The sequence below is a fragment of the Nesoenas mayeri genome (assembly GCF_963082525.1).
Source record: "Nesoenas mayeri genome assembly, chromosome: 2".
Lineage (NCBI taxonomy): Eukaryota > Metazoa > Chordata > Aves > Columbiformes > Columbidae > Nesoenas > Nesoenas mayeri.
In genome coordinates, this window is record NC_137543.1 from 79,109,327 (window position 1) to 79,131,093 (window position 21,767).

Consider the following 21,767-nt stretch of genomic DNA (forward strand, 5'->3'; position numbering starts at 1 on the left):
ATCTTCATCTCTGACCCTGCAGGGAAGAAAACATCACTGGTCAGCTACAGCAATGAGACCTCTGTGGCAGGACGAACAGGCATGTGAGGAATGCAGGCAATGTTATTCTCGTCTCTGATCCAGAAATTGGCTTTAAGACTTAGTGAGAGAATAATCACCCTGATCTTCGTTTGCAACGTCTTTAAAAAGAACCACCAGCGAGGACAGCAGGCATGTGCCATGTGCCACCAGACACCAACCAGCAGGGAGAAAAATTTCACTGCTTCTCCTCCACAGCGTGGTGCTGAGCAGGAATTCAAAACAAGCCACTGGAGTGAGGACAAGAGGGAGCCACAGGTCACCAGCCGTGGCAGAGCAGTCACAGCCATGTCTTGCCAGTGCTGCCACATGCCTGCTCCTAGAGCAAAAGTATCTGAACCAGATTGAACTGGAGCTGGTCCTGACACAGTGGGATGTGAGGAGTACGGATAGCTGGGCAGCACGTTCCCTGGTACCGCAGCTGCATGTCTGGAGGAAGAAGAAGAGGCAGGCACAGGCCCCTTGATAGATAAAGTCCTGCAGCTTCACAAAGCTCACATTCTTCACCTGAAGTCTGGCTGCTTCCTATGAGATAAATACCTGTGCATGAGCTTAACTCATGCCTAAACTTAAAGCCCACAAACATCAAAAAGATGTCAAGCATTTCTCTTGCTGAACTGGGCCTCTTGTTTACAGTGGATAAATTTGCCGGGGGCAGGCGGAGGGAACCTTGCTGTCATGATTACAGTGGGCTGCTTGCCTGCAAATGGCAATGGCAATGTGCTCTGGAGCCTGCACCTGGGCAGGCAAAGAAAAGGAAAAGTAAGGAGGACAGAGGAAAGTAGATATTTGTAGATTACAGACTACTCTGGAGAAAAAAGGATGGCAAATGGGTGGCAGGGGGACAAGGAGGATATGCAGGGAGGAGGGTCAGGAGCTGTCCAGGGCCACAAACCACAGCAGCGCATGGGAGGCCCCAACCCAGGGCTGAAACCAAAAACTCCCCAGTTTTAAATAAACAAGTATACACAAAAAGCCCAAAAAAACGCAGTAAAAGATGAGACTGATGACACTCGCTCCTTTTGGGTTTGTCTTGGCAGGCTGCAGATGCCAGGCTGATAGTTATGGTGCTGCACCAATGCGCTGCCATGCAGGGATCCAGTGCAAGGGAAAAAAAAAGGATCGAATTGTGCACAGTGCCCTATTTTTATATCCTGTTTCTGTCTTTCTGAATGGGATGTTTTATTTCTTTCACAAAAGGATCACGAAACAAAGGCATATACACAGAAGATTTGAGGTTATAGAATCTTATCTGGCCAAAACAGAAAGAAAAGTGTAGAGATATTTGATGCTAAATGTCATGAGACTATAGAGGCACTATTCTTTACAGAGAGCAAATGAGAGATGCTCATGCTTGTAGTTGCCTTTGAAACCAACTCCTAGAAGCTGCAATAATAACCTTTTGCAATACAGCTTCTAATCCTTTTTTGGAACCCTTCCAAGCTGTCTATGCATCCCTCACCCTCTACACTGTGTCAACAGCAAAGTGAAACAGTACTTAGGGTCCCTAATGCTGTTAAGTGTGTTAAGAGTTAAAAAAAAATAAAATACCCTTTGTTCTTCTGATTGTGGACATAACCACTTCCCTGTCCAGCCAATTTGATTATTTCTTGCCATAACACTCCATACTCAATGTTCTCAAGAGATAAGGCAAACTCATCTAGAAATCACTGCATTCATATCTAATGATTTCAGGTGCTGCTACTATTCCTATTTGCTCTTGAAAAAAGGTTGGGGATAATAATGAGTCATGTTTTTTCTCCATTTATTTCTACAGTTCAGTGCAGGTCATCCTGTATCGCCAGCTGGACGAGTATTGCTTTGACATTCTTCTTGGTGCTGGTCATAGAGAACCTGATTGCCTTCTTGTTAAGCTAAATTTACACTGGCATGCCTCCTTTGTCTACTTGAGACTTCCAGTAGGATGAGGGAGGAAAAAATATCTAGTTCATTATTCAACAAGGTATCAGCGAGGAAATTACGGCCCCACAGCTGCTTCATCTGTAAGTATCTCAGCCTTCCTGGTGTGGTGGAAAGCTTTCATGACAGGCATTTGTTGGACATTGGGACCTCTGGGATGTGCCAGTCCTTCCGAAGCCAAAATTGTCAGGCTTTTTTCTTTCAGGCAGCTTCCCCCTTGATCTAAACCTTTTCTCTCTTATCACTCATTTCCCCTTTCAAATCAGTGGACGCACACAGAATACAACAGGCTCCATCCACATCTGCAGATTGCTGCAAGCACAACCCAACCCTTGGAGCTCAAGTCACAAATATGCAACTGAATATGAGGTTTCCTTGCTGAAGTCCCGAGGCAAGGATTGTCCCTTTGGTAGCTATTTTCTCCTCAGTGATGCAATCACCCACAAGGCGGAAGGAGCTTGCAGCTGACAAAAACAGGCATGCCATGATTTGCAAAAGCTAGTCCCCAACTATACCAGCCTTTTCTGGACAGCAATTCAAAGCCCACCAACAGGTCAAGCCTTCAGTAAGAAAATGACAAGCAGGCTACCTGCTGTGATCTCTCATAAATTTATTAAAGAGAGAAACATTGGCCTCTGCACAGTAACAGCAGAAAAAAGCACGCTACTTATATATTAGATCCAGAAGGCACTGCTGACGAAAGCTCTTCCCAAGACTACTACAATGCTGGAGCATGTCCTAACCAGTAGACCGTTGACTGCATCTCAGAAAGCTCATATAAGAACAAGACGGTGAATGCTGAAAGGTCGTCATGCTTTCATGCTTTGAAATAGAACACTTCGAAGCAAAGTGACTGCCCACAAGTATATAAAGAACAGTGGTGCAGTGGTCAGGAGTGCTCTCAAGGTCACATTTTGAAAAGATGAAATCCATGTACAAAACTATTGACTCAAAATTTAAAAAGCATTCGCATACGCAACCGCCATAATTACATGTAACCAGAGGCAGCTCAGACTATTAATACAAAGGACACATCAGGTGCATGTGCAATTACCTAAGCAGCCCCATGCACAGCTCTTGTCCTTATTTCCTTAACCATTTTGCATTGTGTATAAGTCAGTAATTAATCAAGACAGTACTTTAGCACCACTCAATGTATTATTCTCCTGTAAAGGCAGGCTCCTGCTCACAACACACTACGTACACGTGCATGTGTGTATGTGCACATTTGCATTACGCAAGTACTTGAAAAATGTATTTACCTGTGGCAAACAGAAAGCTTTTTATGGATGGCCAACTTCTATGTCTTAAGTTTGCGAAACATGTTTTGTGGTTTGGACTTCCTTTTTCTTTTAATGTAAAGGCTTAAGATTGCGAAATCGTTACACCCCAACATAAACACAAGGGAAGCTGACAGTTCTGTCATACTAAATTTGGAGCCCCACATTACCAGTTGTTTTATACTATGGAAGTGCAGAGAAAAATGACAAGGGATGTCCCCGTGAATGTGCAAAACCAAGGACAACTGGGTTTTTTTTGACAGGCTTCAAAAATCTATCAGCAAGAGAGGGCAAAAATTAAAATTTAATGAAGAAGATGATCCAAATATTCAGATTGGAAGATTCATTCCCCACCACCACAGGCTATGCAAATGGGGAAAACCAGCTACCGTTCCACGTACATGAGCTGGCATGTTCACTTCTGCCGAGCAGAGCTGGTGGCCAGTTTGAACTCATCTCCTCAGCTGGTCTCCTGAGCTCTGTGGGTTGCAAAAAATCTTAGCATTCAAAGTCATCTCCAAAGTGCCACAGTGGGAGAGGGAGTGGGATGGACTGATGGAGTCAGTTAACAAAGCTGGTAACAGCACAAGAGCGAAATGGATGGCTCCCTGTTAGCAATTAGGGTGAGGAGCTGCAGTGCAGGCCCAGCCTGGTGACAAAGCCATGCAGGTGTCTGTGTAACTAAGGTGCTCCAGCACCCATGGGACACCCAAGCAAAGGACTCGCAGAACTGAACTAAAAGGCAATAAGGGTGTGGGGCTGGGTGTATGCTTCATGGCATCGCAGGGCCCGAAATGTCCCCCGTGCTTGCTGTGTCTCATCTCACAGGATCTATGTCTTCACATTCTTTAAAAGACTCAGCAAGCCTCCAGCTTAAAAGCAGAGTTAAAACCTCCTTCACTTCCACACTGAGGACATCTCAACGCTCCATTCCTCTCAGACTGGAAAGGTCCCTGCACTTTAATAAGCTCATTTTGTTACTCTTTTTTTTAAGACCCCAGAGCTGCATATTGCTCACCCAGGAAGCTAAGGGCACGCCACTTCCATTACACACTTCTATAATGAACAAGACAGTCAATACTTCTATTAGTGAGGTAACTCTGGTTTCTCTCCCCAGCAAGTGTTCTCTCTACACTAGACCTGAGAGCTGTCGTGTGAAAAACAGAGTGCTGTAAGAAAACTGTATCATGATCACTAATCATTAATAATAGAAATACTGCACCTCCAAGCTGCAGATTCTGTATATTCTACTTTAGTGTGGACAATTTAACAGGAAGAGGCCATGCTAACAGCCCATAACTACATTACCATTCAAGATTGCTCTGAGTGTCTCTGAGGATATGGGGTTCCCAAGCTGTCTGTGTCCCTCACCAGAAGACATGGTCTTCAGGTTTGACACCCACCATGCATAGCACCTGACACCCACCATGTACAGCCCTGTACAGTGATGACAACACTCTTTGCTTTCGGTGACTCGCTGAATTTGAGCCTACGTAAAATGCCTCCACCACCACGTAATGCTGCCTAAAGTACAGCACTCTTCATGCCGCATTTTAGAAGGAAATAATGTCTGCGAGTGAAGGATTCCTGCTTTTTCCTTGGAAAATCATCTGGAAATCTTTTCAGTCTAAATTGTGTTTAAGCATCCCAGTGTCTCTCATTGCTTCTGGCCACACAACCCTCCACAGCAGTGACCCAGCTCATCCCATCTCCTCTCCTTCGTGACCACGCTGCAGCTCATAAAACTGCAGATGGTTATCAAATTCCCTCTTTTGTCCAAGCTATAAATGCTTCATTTCTATAAACTTGCCTCTTATGTAACTGACATTTCTTTTCCCCTCTCACCAGAACCAAAAATGTGAAGTGTCTTCCTGCCCAGTAATGCTAACTATTGGTTTTCTTCTCAAATGGGCTAAGCGCTTTTTAATTGGTAAGATGCTCTTGGAGGAAATGGTGCTGATGGAGGAAATGGGACTGATGGACTTGTGTGAGAGTCTGTCTTTCATCGGCAGGATGGCAGATTCCAGATTAAAGGCTGGAACACGCTGGTATGCTGCAGCAAGGGAAGTCTTCGAAATGAAGAGGGAGCTGCTAGAGGTGATCACAGCTACCTTAGCTGGCTGTGGCCACGGGAACAGCAGCTGCTGCTCGCTGACAGACAGGTTACACAAATAAGATCCTGCTCATCGCTATGCAACAGAATGAAGGACAGATAACACGGTGTGAGTATTAAGTGAACAGGAAAAAGAGCCCCATAAAATCTAAATATAAATCCTATATTTTCAGAGAAGTATTAGTAGATCACAGAATAGGGTTGGAAGAGACCTCTGGAGATCATCTAGTCCAACTCACCTGCTAAAGTAGGTTCACCTAGAGCAGATCACACAGGAATGAGTCCAGGTGGGTTTTGAGTATCTCCAGAAAAGGAGACTCCACAACCTCTCACTGTCATTAAAAAAAACGGGGAAGAACAGTAGGTGCAGTGCAGTTGGTCCCTTTATACCCACACAGAGTGCCCATCTGACTCGATGAAGGAAGAGCATCAGTCCCAGCCGGTCCATGTCACCGCTTTCTTCGGCCAGTGAAGGTCAAAGTCATGCAGCCGCATTGATGGAAGGGCAGCACATGAAAGCTCAGGTATGACCTGCATCTGACTTCGTTCAATACTTTTATGTACGAAACACAGGTAAGAAGGCATGAAGACAAATCATCTCCATGCCAAAAGCCTTTCAAATGTATTTGTCGGCAAACGGACCAGCATGTGCTTTGGTGTGGTGAGTTTTCAGCCTCACAGAACCCTGTACCTTAGGGAGTGTTTGCCAGGAGTCAGAGACGGGCAACTTAAAAACATGTAAACACAAATATGCTCTCCAGACTGTATGGATGTGAACTTTCTCAGCGTCTCCACTGGAAAATTTTCTGGGCTCTGAAAACTGAAAAAGGTTGGAAACAATTGCCTTATCAATCCCATAGCAATACAAAAATCTATGTGAAGCAAATAGCTTAAAAATAAGTTGTGTCTTGCAGTTTATTTGCTTCATGTACTAAAAGCTGCACTCTTGCTGAACCACCACATCAGTAAAGCAAACTGGGTATGCTGGACAACAGTGATGACAACAGTAACACTCCTGACAAATCAGAAACAGTAGATTTTTTTGCATCATCTTAGGGAAAACAATTAAATTGGCACTTGAGATTTCATGCCGTTGTAACACGTTTTTACAAACTGCCCTCTTAACTCTCCAGTTTTTTTTATTTGTCCTTTCCTAGAATGCTCTTGAAAAAGCTACAGAAACCAGTTGTGTTTTTGCAAATAACTACACTGTACTTCAGCCTGCTTTGGAACCAAATGCATGTTTACACCTGGAATTATTCTTAGTCAGTGTTTCATGCAGGTACTTTTATTATGCACTACATAAGAAAGGAAATAATACAGAAAAAAATGCATAAGCAGACAAACTCTAAAGCAAGGTAGCAAAGTTCTGTCAAAACTCTGAATGAGAAGCAACACCATACAGGACACAGAAGACAGGAGAACTGCAGAGCTTTGCTGTTGCAGACACTGAAGTTCATGGGTCACTCAGGTCACTTGTTCTTATGGTGGTTCTATTTTAATTCTCCAGCTAATGCCTATCTGAAAAGGCAGTGATGGCATCTAAAACCATAGCTACAGCAATATCATGTCAGTAGCAAATCAAGAAAGCAGAAGGAAGTGCAATTTGATGATCTAATTGCTTATTAACACTCCTGTTTCCCTCCCCGCAAAATCTCCAGGTTTCCAAATACAAATAGGATGAAGTATCAACAGCTAGTTAGATTAGCTTCTTGAAATCTAAGATCATTACAAATTTTACATATTTTTTTAAGAAATGCATGTTCTGATATGCCATTTAAACTGGAATTGAGCTCATCAGTCATATATATGTTATTTAAAAACATCACAGATTTCTGAAAGTAGCTACAGAGCAAAATCTGTTTGGAATTGCTCAGTTTTATGCACGGAGGTTTCTGCATGAGCTGGCAGATATATTTACATTTTCTATTTATACAGCAACTTACATCCATGTTTTACAAACATGAAAGAATGAACTTTGTAACTGCCTTGTGAAACACATCACTATTTCAGAACTGACAAAACTCACACAAAGAGAGAGATAAATGTCTTGTCTAGGATCAAGATAGGAAGTCAATTAATTGCTAGAATCTGCACTTTCAGAGCAGGAGCCTTGTGCATGTGCCTTCTTTGCATATAAAAAGCCACTTATCTTCAAACAGTCATAAGATTGGTCATGTCATATAAGCCTTTGTACACAACCAAGTTCTCCATGAAGCAGCAAAATGAGTGACGATTAAAAAGAAATCAGTTCAGACCAAATCATATGAGATGATAAATCAGTCTTCTCGGTTTTGTGAAAATGCAACCAAAGAAATGCACAAGAAAATGCCTGAAACAAATCAAATGGTCAGCTCAACTCAAAACCACAAGTTCTACCTTGGAGATTTCTCTCCATGACACAGAATACGGTGGTTCAAACCCCTTTCAAAATTTCAGTTTTGAGCCCATGTTTTAAAATTAGGCTGGGAGTATTTTCATCTTTTCTTCCTCATGCTTTCTTAGGCTACCAGATTTTCACTGACGTAGGGAGGAGAAGCCAATTCCCCTATCTCTGAAATAAGCACCAGAGGTATTTGGCTACCCCACGACACTTTTGCAGTGAATATCAAGTGATATTATGACTGGAGTATCTTCAGAGAGGGCCCCCTGCCCTAGAGACTGGGACTCACAACTGCTTGGAAAAGTGGAAAATGCACCAGGTCTACCACCGCATTGGTTACTACTGGTAGGGAGAATTGTTTCTAACCCACAGACCTAAAAGTTTTATTTTCCAGCAACCTGGTGGGCAAATACCTCTCAACTCACAGTTCTGAGATTAATTAAACTGCTTCAGAAATAAATAAGTGGTTGGTTGGTGCTGTGTGGCATTGTTTCTCCCTCTTTCCATCCCTTCCTGGAAATAGGTTATCTCTGCAGCTATATAGCTACCCAACTACTTCAGACATGTTTAATGGGTATCATCAAGTACAAAACTGTGGGGGGTGGGAGGCAATGGGAGTGGGGAGCAGGAGGGTTTTGTGAAGGGAGGAGAGGGTAGGATGAAAAAAAGAGAAGGTACTGACAGATGAGGCACGGCACGGATCCTAGCTCTAGATTACATATTTTACATTACGGCAACACGGAGCACTGCGGGGGATGAACTCCTCATTTGCATGTTCATTCTCATAATTTGTGTTATAGCATCATGTGAAATTTTCAGTGGTGATAGCCCCATTGCTCCTCATAACCTGTTTATCTTGTACCTTATGCTCTATAAAATGGAAATAAATATTGGTTTAGCTGCCATGGGTATGTGTCTTTGTTACCTTTAAGAACATTAAGGCATTGGTGAGATTTGGCTTTTATCTACAAATGTTTCATGAGATCTTTGACTCCTTCCCTGAGCTCAGTGTGCGTCGCTTGCTGTGAAACTTCAGCAAATGCTCTGCCTGACTGGTAAATGCAATGCCTGGTATCTAATGCCCAATTCAACTAACATAGACATATAAGCCGAATTAATCATTTGTGTAGCCTCAAGAATTGCCCATGTGGTCTACAGGCCACTTAGCACCGGCTTGAAAAAACCCCAGTGCTTGGCAGACGACTATTCAGGAGCTGAGGCTGTATGTAGGGTTCAGGCTGGAGAGTAAAAAGAAGCTGCGTTCCTCAGAAGAAGAACGTCTCTGGAGTCAGTACTGAGGTACAAATCCTGAAAATTACTACTTCAGAAGTGTGTGGTTTGGGTTTTGACCCTCCGTATAAGGTTTCACTTGGATTTTCTCAGTCCAAACAGGGACGTCAGATGTATTTCACTAGTCTTGCCTGGCTGCTTCCCTGGCTATTTGGCTTGTGACTCTTGCAGGAGAAATTAATTCCTCAAAATATTACCACAGAAAATTAAACAAACAAACAACAAACTTCTGTTGACAGTATACTCTGAAGATGTTTGTTTCTTCAACACAATTTCATCTAAATTTAATTCAAAATGCTGTACAGTTCACATTAATTTAAAACAAATAGGTCATTTCCGTCAGCATACCCTACTAATAACGTGGTGGTGGTAATAACATATAGTCATGGTTTACACCAATTATAAGACTTTGTTAGCTTTTTTGTTTAAATGGTACTAAAGTCCTACATGATTAAATGAGTCCATAATGTCTAACAACAGCAATAACAGGAGTACTCTGCACTCATCCAGCACCTTTCATCCTGTGGGGTGCTTCTGACATGTGAATTTTCATTACATCCCTGTGACGCACAGGTAGGCATGCAGGCGCACTTCAAAGGCAAGGGAACCGTGCCACAGAAAAGTTACACAACTTGGCCCAAATCCCCAGGGAACAGCTGGAAATGGGAACTCTCCTATTGCTTGTTCTGAACGTCCAGACAATAACACTTACCCCCAAAATGAGCTTCATAACACATTAATCAAAATGTTTAACCCCCTACTAAGTTTGCAAATGGCATGGGCAGACAATAAGCTCACTAATTCTTTTTGATGCATTATTCATGACTTGTTCTCCTTTTCTGGCAAGACTTTTTTTCTTAGGGAAAAAAAAACCCAAACAAACCAAAACACATTCCAAAACAAGAAAAAAGCAGTTTGATTTTCAATCCATTATTGCAAAATATTTAAGAATCCAAAACGTTTAGCACCTCTTTTACTTCGACTGTTTGATTCCAGCCGCTACACTGTGTGCAATGTATGGCAATTTCTCTGCAGGACAGGAGCACCCGAGTGACCTCTGAGAAGGCGAGAGCAGAACTCTGCTTCCTCAGTGTTACTTTCCCAGGATCCACAAGCCACCGAACATCATCATATGTGCACACCTAACAGTTATGTTGGCAAATAAAACTGCCCAACCAACAGCTAGTGACAGCAATTGAAACTAATGATTCAGGGCCTGGCCATATGATAGCTAGAAAGGAAAAAAAAAAACCAACCTTCTACTGTTCCTGTTGATAATTAAAAGACTACTGCAGGCAGGCCCTGAGTTCAAAATACTGCTCTCTGCCTGGCCTTTCCCACCCCCATGAGCAGCAAAGAGAGTTACCAGCCACATTTGCGAGTTGTATTTAAGGCTGCCTAGGGCTGATTCTGCACTTGGGAGAAAGTCGGTGAACTAATGAATGCCTCAGTTTCCCCTCTTTATAATAACGCTAATGCAAATGTAGACACATGTTACAAATTAGGCCGCCATAATACATGTGAGCAGCTCTGAAACGGTGTTAAAAAGAAAACTGATGTGAGTGGTGATGGATTTTTGAGAGCACAGGCTAACAGTGGCATTATTTACAGGGTGAGTTGTTTGAGGGTGTGTTGTGCTCCATCTTATGGGAAGAAGTTCATTTATTTATTTACAAGTAAGTACATCCAACAACATTTTTCACGGAGCCAGGATTTTTAATGCAAACTCTGTTCTCTGATAGCTGAGCTTTAAATAAAACACTAATTGCTGTGCATCTCAGGATAAGAAGTTGAGAGTCTAATGCTCTCAGCAGCAGAATGAAAGGGAGAATCTCTCTTCCAGTGGCAGGTACTAAGCTCTTGGGATGAAAACACTCTCTTGTGTGTATTTTGTGTGTGTATGTGTACCTAGAGATAAAAAAATAAACAAATACATGCATGCAGGCCCACACTCACATACAGATATATTTGTGTGAAGAAGGAACAGTGAGTCAAAATATTTGGGACTATTTTCCTGAAGAGGAAAATTTCATGAATGCTATGTAGCACTGTAAATAAATTGTAAGGGAAATTAGCTGCAGAAGGAATTCATTGAAATAGGTTAGAAAAGGTTTATTTCTCTAATCTTGTGGTAATTTACCTGGTCATGTATCAAGACTACCTTTCGTAGCAGTGAAAAAGAAAAAGGAAAATCGGGTATTTGTCTAAGAAGAATTTATGAGGTCAACAGGTGAGGCTGGCTGACCAGATTGGAACAACTTCGTAATACAGTCTTGTCCTAAAAGCGTTATTGGACTAGGGTCCAAGGGTCAACAGGAGGCTCTTCACTGGCCACGGCGGTTCTGGAAGTGACGGGAGGAGCTGAGTTTGTTAGTTCTTATGAGCATTGTTCCAGCATTTTTTTACTTCCTACAAACTAAACAGACTTGCTATAGCAAATACTTCATATGTGGCCATGGTGACAGACATAAACTATATTCTGCAAATATTCTCTAGCCTTACTGTAAATTTCCCCTAAACTAGCAAGAAATCTAGAAACAGCTGCATGTCAAGGCACCAGCAATTTCCTAGTGATGTTTCCTATTCAGTAAAACTATTCAACACCCAGAAAAGTCTCTGAAGGGGAAAAAAAGGTGACATTCTCTTTATTTCTTACTTTTCAGTCTCAGGTACCTAAAAGTAATAGGTTTTGTTTAAAAGGCTTTGCTTTAAACACCCTGCTTCCAAATACTCTCCCTGCTTGAGAGAGCAATGCATGAATACGATGCATCAAAAGGGTTTATGACCAACAGATTTCTTAAACACTTCTTCCCTGGTCAAGCAAGGTCCATTCTCTCCCTAATTTTTTACAGTTCTCTCTTATTTCTGACCTATAGTTCTCCTGTCTCTTTTACAGTAATGTAACATTACTTCATGTATTACTTTGAGTAACATTACTTCATGCAAATTTTACTTCCCTTATCGTTCTTAGAAATCTTTTTTATCTGTAGCATACATTCACAGACGGAGGTACGGCAGCCTTTTCAGAGCTATCTGTTGGCACACCCATTCTGCTTTGTTGCTTTCATTCAGCCTGTTATTAAATTATTACAATTTCAGAGAGCAGAAAGGTGACAGACTCAGAAAGTCAGTATATTTTCAGCAACCTAAGTCAAACAATAGTGCCTCACAAGTGTAAAAAATAACTCCATGCATTATGTACAGGAAAATAAAATCCTTGTCCTTTTGTCTGTAAGAGGGTCTCTTCAGACCCAGAGCAACTTTGTCCCTGTCTTGTTTTCCTGATTTCCATGTAGGTAAATCTCCCACTAGACTGGTACAGAAAGCATCTTCCCAGCTCCTGCTCCTCAGCTGGGGTTTTCTGCAGGAGTCTCCCCACTTGCTAGATTTCTCCCTTTTCAATTAAGCGCCTCCCCAGGCTGCCATCTGAGACACAGGATAACTGCAGCTCTCCTGGAGGGCAAATCCTACGACTTGGCTGTCAAATAAAACACATTTTCTGAGATATTTTGTCCCTAACGCTGTCAAAGTTGGCTAGATAAGTGCTTACATGTATTGTCTGCCTGTTAACATTCCTCCCGTGTCACTGGTAACAGGCCAGACAGAAGACCCTTCCCTTATAAAATTGTAATCTCTTGATTGCTAGTTTTTGAAATCCTGGTCCAAAGCACACCGAAGCCAAGGGCATGTTTTTTACGGGCTGACACAGATTTTGAATCAAGCTCATCTCATATGAAGCAAACTGTATACACACACCTGTCATATTCAGTTTGCTGAGTGAACTGCTTTCAATTTAACTTCTGCTGTATGTTATTAATGTGGCACAGTTATTAGCACTTAAATCACCCTTTCCCTTGTCATCGCTACATTTAGTTTTCCCTTCCCTCCCAACCCTGACTATGATTTAGAGAAGACTGACTTGGTAGGAAAGTCTGTAGTTGTCAGACAAGTATGGAATTGCATTTTTAAATATCATGGCTTATTCAATATTAAAGGACTAGGAAACAAAATGTGATTAACACAGCAATGACAAACATATGATTAATGTTAGCTATTTTTCCCCCTGTAATATTTTTCCTTTCACTTTCTTCTTTACAAACAGGTAAAAGTACCCAGTAATTTTCTGGTATTTTTGCCCAAGAAGCATAGGAACAAGTGCCTATTCTGCTTAGAAAACAAGACCTTCTCAGCAAAGCTGAGTGACTTAGGACAAGGATAAAAGCTATTTGAGATGCAATATTCACTGTGACTGCCCATATGAATATTTGTGAATAACTATTAGTGCATAGCAACCTACTAAAAATGTAAAGATAGGCCCTATATAGCGCAGCTTGATGCAAGACTGGGGCCTTAACTGTTATAAATACCAAAACAAGAGAGCAGAGATTTCCTCACACCACAGTACCGTAGCCAACAAGCACCGTGCGTGGAAAGCTCAGGCGAACGAGTGGGTATGTCAAGCACAAAATACGTTTTCAGTGCAAATGCAGCAAGCGGGGATTAGGAGGATGAAGCAGGAGGGCTGCACGAAAGGGAGACTGACTGTGTGTCAGGGTACACCGGGATATTTTCCTGGTGACCAAGACAGGGGACAGTCTTAGGTCACCAGCACCGCCAGGGAATTTCAGCAGGGCTGAAGCACGGTGGCAGCAGCTCCTGCAGCTGTCACCTGATCTTCCCAGGCTCCTGCCCGATGTCCAACACCGCGGACTCCGGGCTCACAACACGCCGGCGGAGGAAGGGGCGCAGGCAGCGGCTCACCTGCCCGGAGCCCTGCCGGGCTGCCGCCCTCCTCCCGGGATGCCGCGGCGGGGCTGCCGGTGGCGGTGCTGGGGCGGGGGCCGTTGCGGCAGCTCCGCGGGACGGGGTGGGGACGGCGGAGCCCCTCGGCAGCGGGCGGCGGCAGCCGGGCCTCCGTCCCGGCGCCCCGCTCCAGCACGCCGGGTCCCCGGGCTGAGCCGGCCGCCGCCGGGCTCGCTGGCTCCACCACCGAGCTGCGCTGCACTGCGCTAGGGGCTGCTGCACCTGAGCGAGCCCTGCCAGCGGGGAGAATAAACCAAGACCAAGACACGGCGAATGCATTATGTAATTTCGGATTATATAATCTTAAAATGCAAGGGAAAAAAAATGAATTAACTAAAAACAACAAAAACAACAACACTCAAAAGCCGGCGTCCTTCCCCGCGCATCTATCGGGGGTGCGGAGCAGCCCGCGCTCCCGGGCCGCCGCCGGGGCATGCACGGCGGCACCGGCCGCCCGCCCGCCGCCCCCAACAGCGCAGCGGCCGCTGTCCCCGCCCGCCGCGATGCGCCGGGAAAGGACGGCGGGGCCCGGCACGACCGGCAGGGCCCGGCCCGCCATCCCTTCCCTTCCCTTCCCCGCCGAGGCCCTGAGGGCGGGCGAAGGTCGCCCCCGGGGGAGGCGCTGCCTTACCTGCTCCCCGAAGTCGATGGCGATGTTGGTGATGCCGAGGGGGACGAGGAACCGGATGAGGGGCCAGTAGTTAGTGAGCGCTGGAAATTTCACCATAGTCCCAGCTGCGCGGTGACCCCCAGCGCATCTGCCGCAGCAGGAGACGGCGCGGGTGGACGGCGGGGGGAAAGGATGAAAGGGCAAAGGAGGAGGGTGCGTGCGTGTCCCTGTGCGTGTGTGCGAGCTGGTGGGGGGGGGGGGGGGGACAAGGGCGAGGGAGAGGAGCAGCAGGGCCCCCTAAAAATAAAGCAGCCAGGGGAGCGGGCGGGTGTCCGGTCCCTCCCTGCCCGGCGCGGCTCGGCCCTGGTGGGTGCTGGCTGGGCGGCGGGGCGCGCTGTGCTGCCGCCTTAGCAGGAGACCCGCGAGATCAAGTCCATCCCCGCCGCCCTCCTCCCACACAACAATGATCCGCCGCCGCCGCTGCCGCCGCCGCCGCCGCTGCCGGAAAAAAAAAGAGGAGGGACACCGCCGCCAGCCACTCGTGCGGGCAGCGCTGCCATCCTCGGGGCGCGGGGTGCAGGGGAAGGGCCGGGCCGGGGCCTCCCCCCAGCCTGACGCTCGCCGGCGCCGCGCAGGAAAACCTCCGCCCTCCTCCCCGCCGCCGCCGCGGGGTGGGCGCAGGCCGCGGGGCCGCGGTGCGGGTCCGGGCGCTGCTGCCGCCGCCGGCGGAGGTGCCTGTGCGGGCGGGCGAGGCGCGGTGCGGGTCCGGCGGCGGGGCGAGGCGTGCGGCGGGGCCCGGGCGCTCAGCGCCGCTCCCCGGCGCGGGCTGCCGGAGCACGTGGGTTTGACACACGCTCGGCAGACGGGCCGGGCGGCGGCGGGGGAAAGAGCGGCACCGAGCGGCTCCTCCCGCCGCCCGAGCGGCCGTGCTGCGCCCCCCGCCCGCCGCGGGGACGAGGGGCAGCGGCCGCGCCGGGCACCTGCCCGAACATACACCCCCCACGCTGGGGCCCGCTGGGCGCAGCGGGTTCCCCCCGTGTGCGTGACCCGCGCCCGCCTCACGCAGCCGGGGGCAGAGGAAGGGTGTTTGTGGTGACAGGCTTCGGGCCTCGTGGAGGGGCACCTGGGGGGCTGCAAGGAAGGTGGGGGTCCGTAACGAGGCATTAACTAAGATGTCTGAACCACAGCTTTTCCTCTGGTCGAACACCAAAATAAATAAACGGTGAACGTTTGCCAATGCAACCACTTCGTTTTTCAAAGCCTCGGCCCAAGTCCGGGACAAGGGAATGTGTTGGTGGCCCCATGGCAGCTCACAGGAGGGCCCTTGCTGGCTGGGAGCACAGGCAGCCTTCGGAGTCCCAGCCTTGACAAGTGCAGAGGCTCTGTGAGCTTAAGGGGTGGGGAAACAAGAAAAAGCAAAACCTCTTCTTAACACATTGTGGAATTTTCTCAAACTCTCAGGGTTGTTTCAGGGTTTCATTGTAACTGAGTTTTTCTGGGGCATTTAGCTTTGTGGTGTCACCTTCACCTTGCCACCTTCAAGGAGGGCTGGCAGATATTTTGAGAAGGTGGAACCCCTATGAAGAGTCAGGTGTCTGTATCTGGTACTCAGAGGAGCTGTGGCCAGCATAGGAGTGGTGGACAACCTTCCTTACCCAAACCCTCCTGTATTAAAAGGTGCCTGTAGCCAAGAAGCCATTCCATGTATTTTGAAGAGTCAAGAGGAGGTGAGCTCTGAAAATCCTTGACATGCAGATGACAGGCTGTAGGGTAGAGTTGTAGTGGGGTTCCTGGGGTGGCTTGGCAAAGTCAGCCTCATCTGTAGCTGCAGGCTTTTCCCCCTGCAACTGGAGTTTGTCTCACCAAGCAGCCCTTAAGCTGTTACAGCCTTCCCTGTGGCATGCAGGAGCAAACTCAAACACTTATGAGAATGCAACCCTGCCTTTGTCCTGCAGATCACTTAAAATGCCATGAACATGGTGTCCTGGGGATAATGGGGTGGATGATAGAGTGGAGCAGTGCGAAGCAGGAGAGGACAATAAACTGAGAAAAGGGGAGCGGGAGTTGTTTGTGATTGCCTAGGCGTGTCTTTGAATTAACAGCACCAAATCATCATTCTAAGGAAGATCAAATCGTCTCCACATACACCAGTTGTTGATCCATCTAACAGCTTCGAACTGTGTCCACAGTGGGGAACATTCAGTCTCCAACCAACCAGACTAAAGTTGGACTGAAGTTGAAAGTCTCATGTAGATGCAGGAGCCTTACACCAGCTGCCTTGTTCTACTTGTTTGCTTGCATCGAGTTGGATTACCTGCCAAATTAGACATAGCCTGAGCATATGCTTATGTGCAAGTTGTAGAAGATCTGCGTAGTAGGTCCCTTTCTTTGAAGCAAGTCTCATGGCTTTTGAAGACAAGGCTGGATATATTTCAAAGCATTAATATTTAATTCTGTCTTCCTGAAGCTGATTTGGTTTTAGATAACCGTATTGCCAATAACTAATTTCTTCCTGATAGCACTAGATTTTGTTGGGAGTGAGGTTATTCCTCCTTGCCATGGGTCTGAGAACTGAAGCTGATTATGGAAGAATATTCTTTATAGCTCCGTATTTTTACCTATTTTTTCAATAAAGTGTCCCTATTCTGTTTCAGTTTAGAGGGCTTTTTTTTTTTTTTTTAGGGAAAAGAAACCTTTAGTGCTGTTCTTGAGTCAGAGAAAAATGAAAGGGAAGCCCCAAAGCCTCTTGTAAATATATGATTTTAACTTGCCATTTGAACTTTTCAGGTGAGCAGATATTTGAAGACTACCTCCTTTCATTCCTGGCAAAACCAAACCACGATGAAATTAAAGCTTCCTAAATCAAAACATTGAGACACTGAACATGTGGCTCACATAGTGACTAATTACTTAGTCACAAAATTATGTTAAGTCCTGGAAATACTGAGACAGTCAAGCAGCTTGATGGAATATAAGAGAAGCATCCTTTGGGGGGTTTGTTATATATCCATAAGGTAGCTGACATTTTTTACTCCACTAGATAATGGATCAGGGTCCCTTGAGAGCTCTCATTGACTTATCTTCCTGCTGCCCAAAGCAATAGTACAATCTTATTTTAAGAGTAGTTTACATTTTACTTCATGACATGTCCTGGAATGTCCTGGAAAAATGTTAACCTAACTGATGCTCTCTTGAGTCCTGCATATTAAAATTATCAAACTTATTTGATAGATGTTAGGCTGTTTTAGGTTTCTCTGCTTCCCATTCCTGTCTTCTGTTTATGGGATGACTGTAGTTCTTGTGTGCTTCTCTTTCAGCCCAGGTCCTATTTGCTCCTCAAATTCATTACAGGAACAAAGTTGTGCTTGGAACCAAAGAACAAGGATGGTTTCTCACATCTTGAAGTCAGTAGTTTGCTCAGCTGATGAGCTGAGGAAATAAGTCATTTTAGCTGTCTTGGGCAAAAAGCAGTGATTAGTAATCATTTCCTTTCTAGCATATTTTCTGTTACACTACATTTCTTACTCATATACCAAACACTGTCTGTTTGTTTAATGGAATAAAAAAGACACAGAGAGGACAGCAGGAAATAATTAGACATAATCTCTCTGCTTTTGACAGAAAAATGATCGGGTCCAGGAGTATCTCAAGTGGAGGCATCTCACTGGTGAAGTCCATGTGGATCAAGTACAGTGCTGTAATGTGTTACAGTATAAATGATGAAACATATCAGAAAACTCCCTTGTGCCTGATAACAAAATGTGTCTTCAATTGCTGCTTCAGTGACAGGGTCGAAGTCTGAAGGTGTTCCCAGTAGCAGATCATATCAGAGCAGTGCACATTAGCTTTACCCATGCAGTCAGAAATGCAACATGCCAATCAGCACATGAGCTTTAACATGTGTTAGAGTCCCAGTCCTTTGCTGAACTTGAGACAGGCCCCTTGCCACAACTACACAACGGGAATCTTGAGAAGAAGACCCTGCTGTGGTATTGTTTTGCTTCGGAAATATGCCTCTATTTACTTCTTGAGGCTACTGCTAATTACCTACTGATTTTATTTTTTTAAATCACTGTGCTTCAATTTTCCATCCCCAGTTGGCTATGTAGCTGTCACCACTGCTTTTTTGAGCTACTGGCTCTCTTCCAAATCTTATCTTCTACCTTTTGTTTTGTTTTGTTTTGTTTTTCCATAGTGTATCAATTCAGAAGAACTCATTGTATAAGGAATTCAGACTAGTGGACAACAAAATTTGTGAGCCAGTCATTCCATAAGAGGACAGGTTAACTGGGTTTCCAAGCCCACAGGACGGCCAATAATTCTGGTCTCTGAACAGCCTTGGGCTGGGAGAGAGCAAATGACGACTGTCTTTTCCTGTCTGTTATCTGACAAAGTGGAAGGACCTCTCCACAGTCATACCCTGTTTCCCCAAAAATAAGACAGGGTCTTATATTAATTTTTGCTCCAAAACGTATTACATTTTTACACGTATAGCTGCCTGGATACTATTTAAATTGACTTTTTTTTACGAACTGTAACTACGGCTTTTTTTGGAATAGGGCTTATGTTTCAAGCATCTTCAAAAATCTTGAAAAAAATCATGCTAGTGCTTATTTTTAGGGTAGGTCTTATTTTTGGAGAAACAGGGTATTCAGCTTCTGTCTTAAGCTATTGCTCTCCCTGCAACAGCTACCTCTTGCAGGCACAACTTTTGGGTTGAAACTGAGGCTGATGCATATTTCCAGCTCTTTATACAACAATAATTAAAACAATAAGATTGTAGTTTGGAAATGTTGTCAAACTGTGACTGAATGTTACTGCAGGAATGCTCAGAATGTGGGTCTTGTGCACTTAGTGGAAAAATACCCATTCCTACTTAGCACTGAGGAATAAAAAGCAAGAATCTTTTATTCACTATTTTAGGGGAGTGGCCAGACACAAAGCTTGGTTTTAAGGAATCTTCATGACCCAGCTGAAGGTCCCCTTCTTCTCATGGAACCCCAGTTCTGCAGAAAGTCCATCCCTAGGAAAAAATGTATGCTTAGCCTCTTCTTTTCCTGCAGGGCAAAGGACACCTGTACGCACATCCTTTTTGTAGATGTAAACTAAGCCTATGTCATTACAATTACTGTGAGTCATGCAGAAAGCCTTAAACTCAAAAGGTTCTGGAACTCTTCTTGTCTTACTCCTCATGCACCAGTGTTAGGATCCAGGGACACTGTGTTCTGGGGCTGTGTGCCTGGCTGCGACTTCTAGGTTGTTGCAATCCGTAACTGGAAAGACTACAGAAATCCTGCAGGAAAAGTCTGTATATTTATATAATGCTTTATTCCATGAATGGGTAGAGCTGAACTGAAAGATCAGAAAATAGCCAAAGGAATTTGGGTTATCAGTCAGACAAGCATCCGACTAATCCAATTCCAATTTAGCTACAGCTCTGTGTGAAGAATAAAAGTGGTCTTTACAATCAACCTGTGTCCCCTCCCTAAGGCCAGTCTGCTCTGGCCGCAGCTGGCTTGTCAAGTTAGATGATAAGGATGATGCCCCTGCAGGAAGCCCATGTCTGTCTTTTTTGGCTGGCACAAGTGCACTGGCAGCTTGAGGCAAAACTGTTTCCCAGCTGATGAAGCAGGAGAAGCTTACTATTAATGCTTAATAGACCAAGATAGAAAGAATGTCAGATTTCAGTGGCGCAAGGAGACCAGGGTGAGTCAGAAATGCCTGACTCATTTTTCAGGTGAGAATCAAAGTGCTGTCTCCGGTCACCCGCAGCAGGGGGCCAGTCCAGAAGATGCCTTCTGCCACAGGGCACCCGGGAGTGTTGTTGGCTCTTTACGCTCCCGTCTTCACATCAGTGTCTGCTCCATTTCTCACTCAAGCTGACAGCCTGGGGTAATCCCAGCTGTATGCGCGATTTGTGGTTCTGGACTTAATAGCATTCTGTGTCTTTTGGGCTTGTGTCCGGAGTCCAAAACTGTATCTTCTTCTTCTGAGGTGACCTGGGGCTCGTGAGTCTGCAGCAGCTCCACAATGTGGGAGATGGTGGGAGCAGCCAGTCTGAAGCTGCAGCTGCCGGCGGGGGTACGTAGTGATGCCCAACTGCAGCTCCATTTGCAACGCTGCACCATTTCTTAGCTGATTAATCCCTTCCTCAGTGTTGGAGTTGCATAAACGTTCTGCAGGAGGCTAACTGGACCAGGCTCTGCTCGAGTTAATGAGATCTCTCTTTCAAGTGCTCGTAGTGTGGCATCCTGAGGGACTGTGGTGCTTATGAACCTTGTGTACTTCAGGCAGGATTGCATTGTCCTCACATCAGGCCTGAGGCTCTGGGGTTGTTTTGTGATCAGAGGGAAAGAAGCTTTCTCATCATCAAAGCAATCATATATGCATGTTGCATTTCTTCAGCATGGGAGAAATCAAGTCTTTAAACATAGGGGGTTTGTGTATTGTCTGTAGGGTTTTACCCCCCTGATTTCTAGATTTCAGTTTATTTAATGATATACATATTGAAATATCTTGAAAGAAATGCAAGTAATAATTTAAAATGCTTTCCAAAACTCATTTCCAGTTAATAAATTAAAATGCATTTATAGTCTTAAGAAGCTCAGATTTGTCTGGAATTCAGAATCCATTATTATGTACATTTGGCATCTTTGTTCCAAGCATTAGGACCTATTTGGACTTTTTGCAGCCTGTTTGGTTCTTACTAAAACATTTACATGTAATATCATTTGCTGTGCTACATGTGAAATGCAAAAAGCACACAATCTTACCAATAGCGTAAAGTTGCAAAGGTCTATCTTCATGGCTTTTTGTATCATTAAAACAGTGATCAATATTAGGCTTTAACTGTCTGCAGAGATAATGGGCGTAGTTGAACACCATTTCACTAAAACCTGTGGGAGGTGACGGTGAATTTATGTTCCAAGCTCTCATATTCTATGTCCTTTTATGGTGTTGAGCATAATAATTAGATTAATTGTTGAGAATATGCTTAGATGTTTCAGAAATATGCATTTATCAGCTTGCAATACTTCATTCTCTCTAGTTTTCTTTAGAAGGGTGTCAGCCATATCTGTTGCCAAATATGGCTTCTCTGTTACTGAAGCCATCATAAAAATAGCTTCTGCACAGCACCTATAGTAATGAGAAATCTAATGTATTTGTGAAAAAATAGTAGTGTGCAAACACATAAACATTATTTATTAGTGCTTGTATGACTGAAAATGTTACAGCATATACATGCCTAAAGCCAGTATTCACAGAGTACTCTACAACTTTAGTAGTAAG

The 21,767-nt window shown here is 44.9% G+C and overlaps 1 protein-coding gene across 1 annotated transcript in view; it reads right to left on the reverse strand.

Moving 5' to 3' along the window:
- ANKH (ANKH inorganic pyrophosphate transport regulator) overlaps window positions 1–14,624 on the reverse strand; it is a 97,677-nt gene extending 83,053 nt beyond the window's left edge. Inside the window, exon 1 of the mRNA XM_080339297.1 lies at window positions 14,499–14,624. Coding sequence (XP_080195423.1) covers window positions 14,499–14,594 — 96 coding nt within the window. The 5' untranslated portion in view covers window positions 14,595–14,624. The remainder of the gene's footprint in view (window positions 1–14,498) is intronic.
- Between the last annotated feature and the right edge of the window lie 7,143 nt (window positions 14,625–21,767).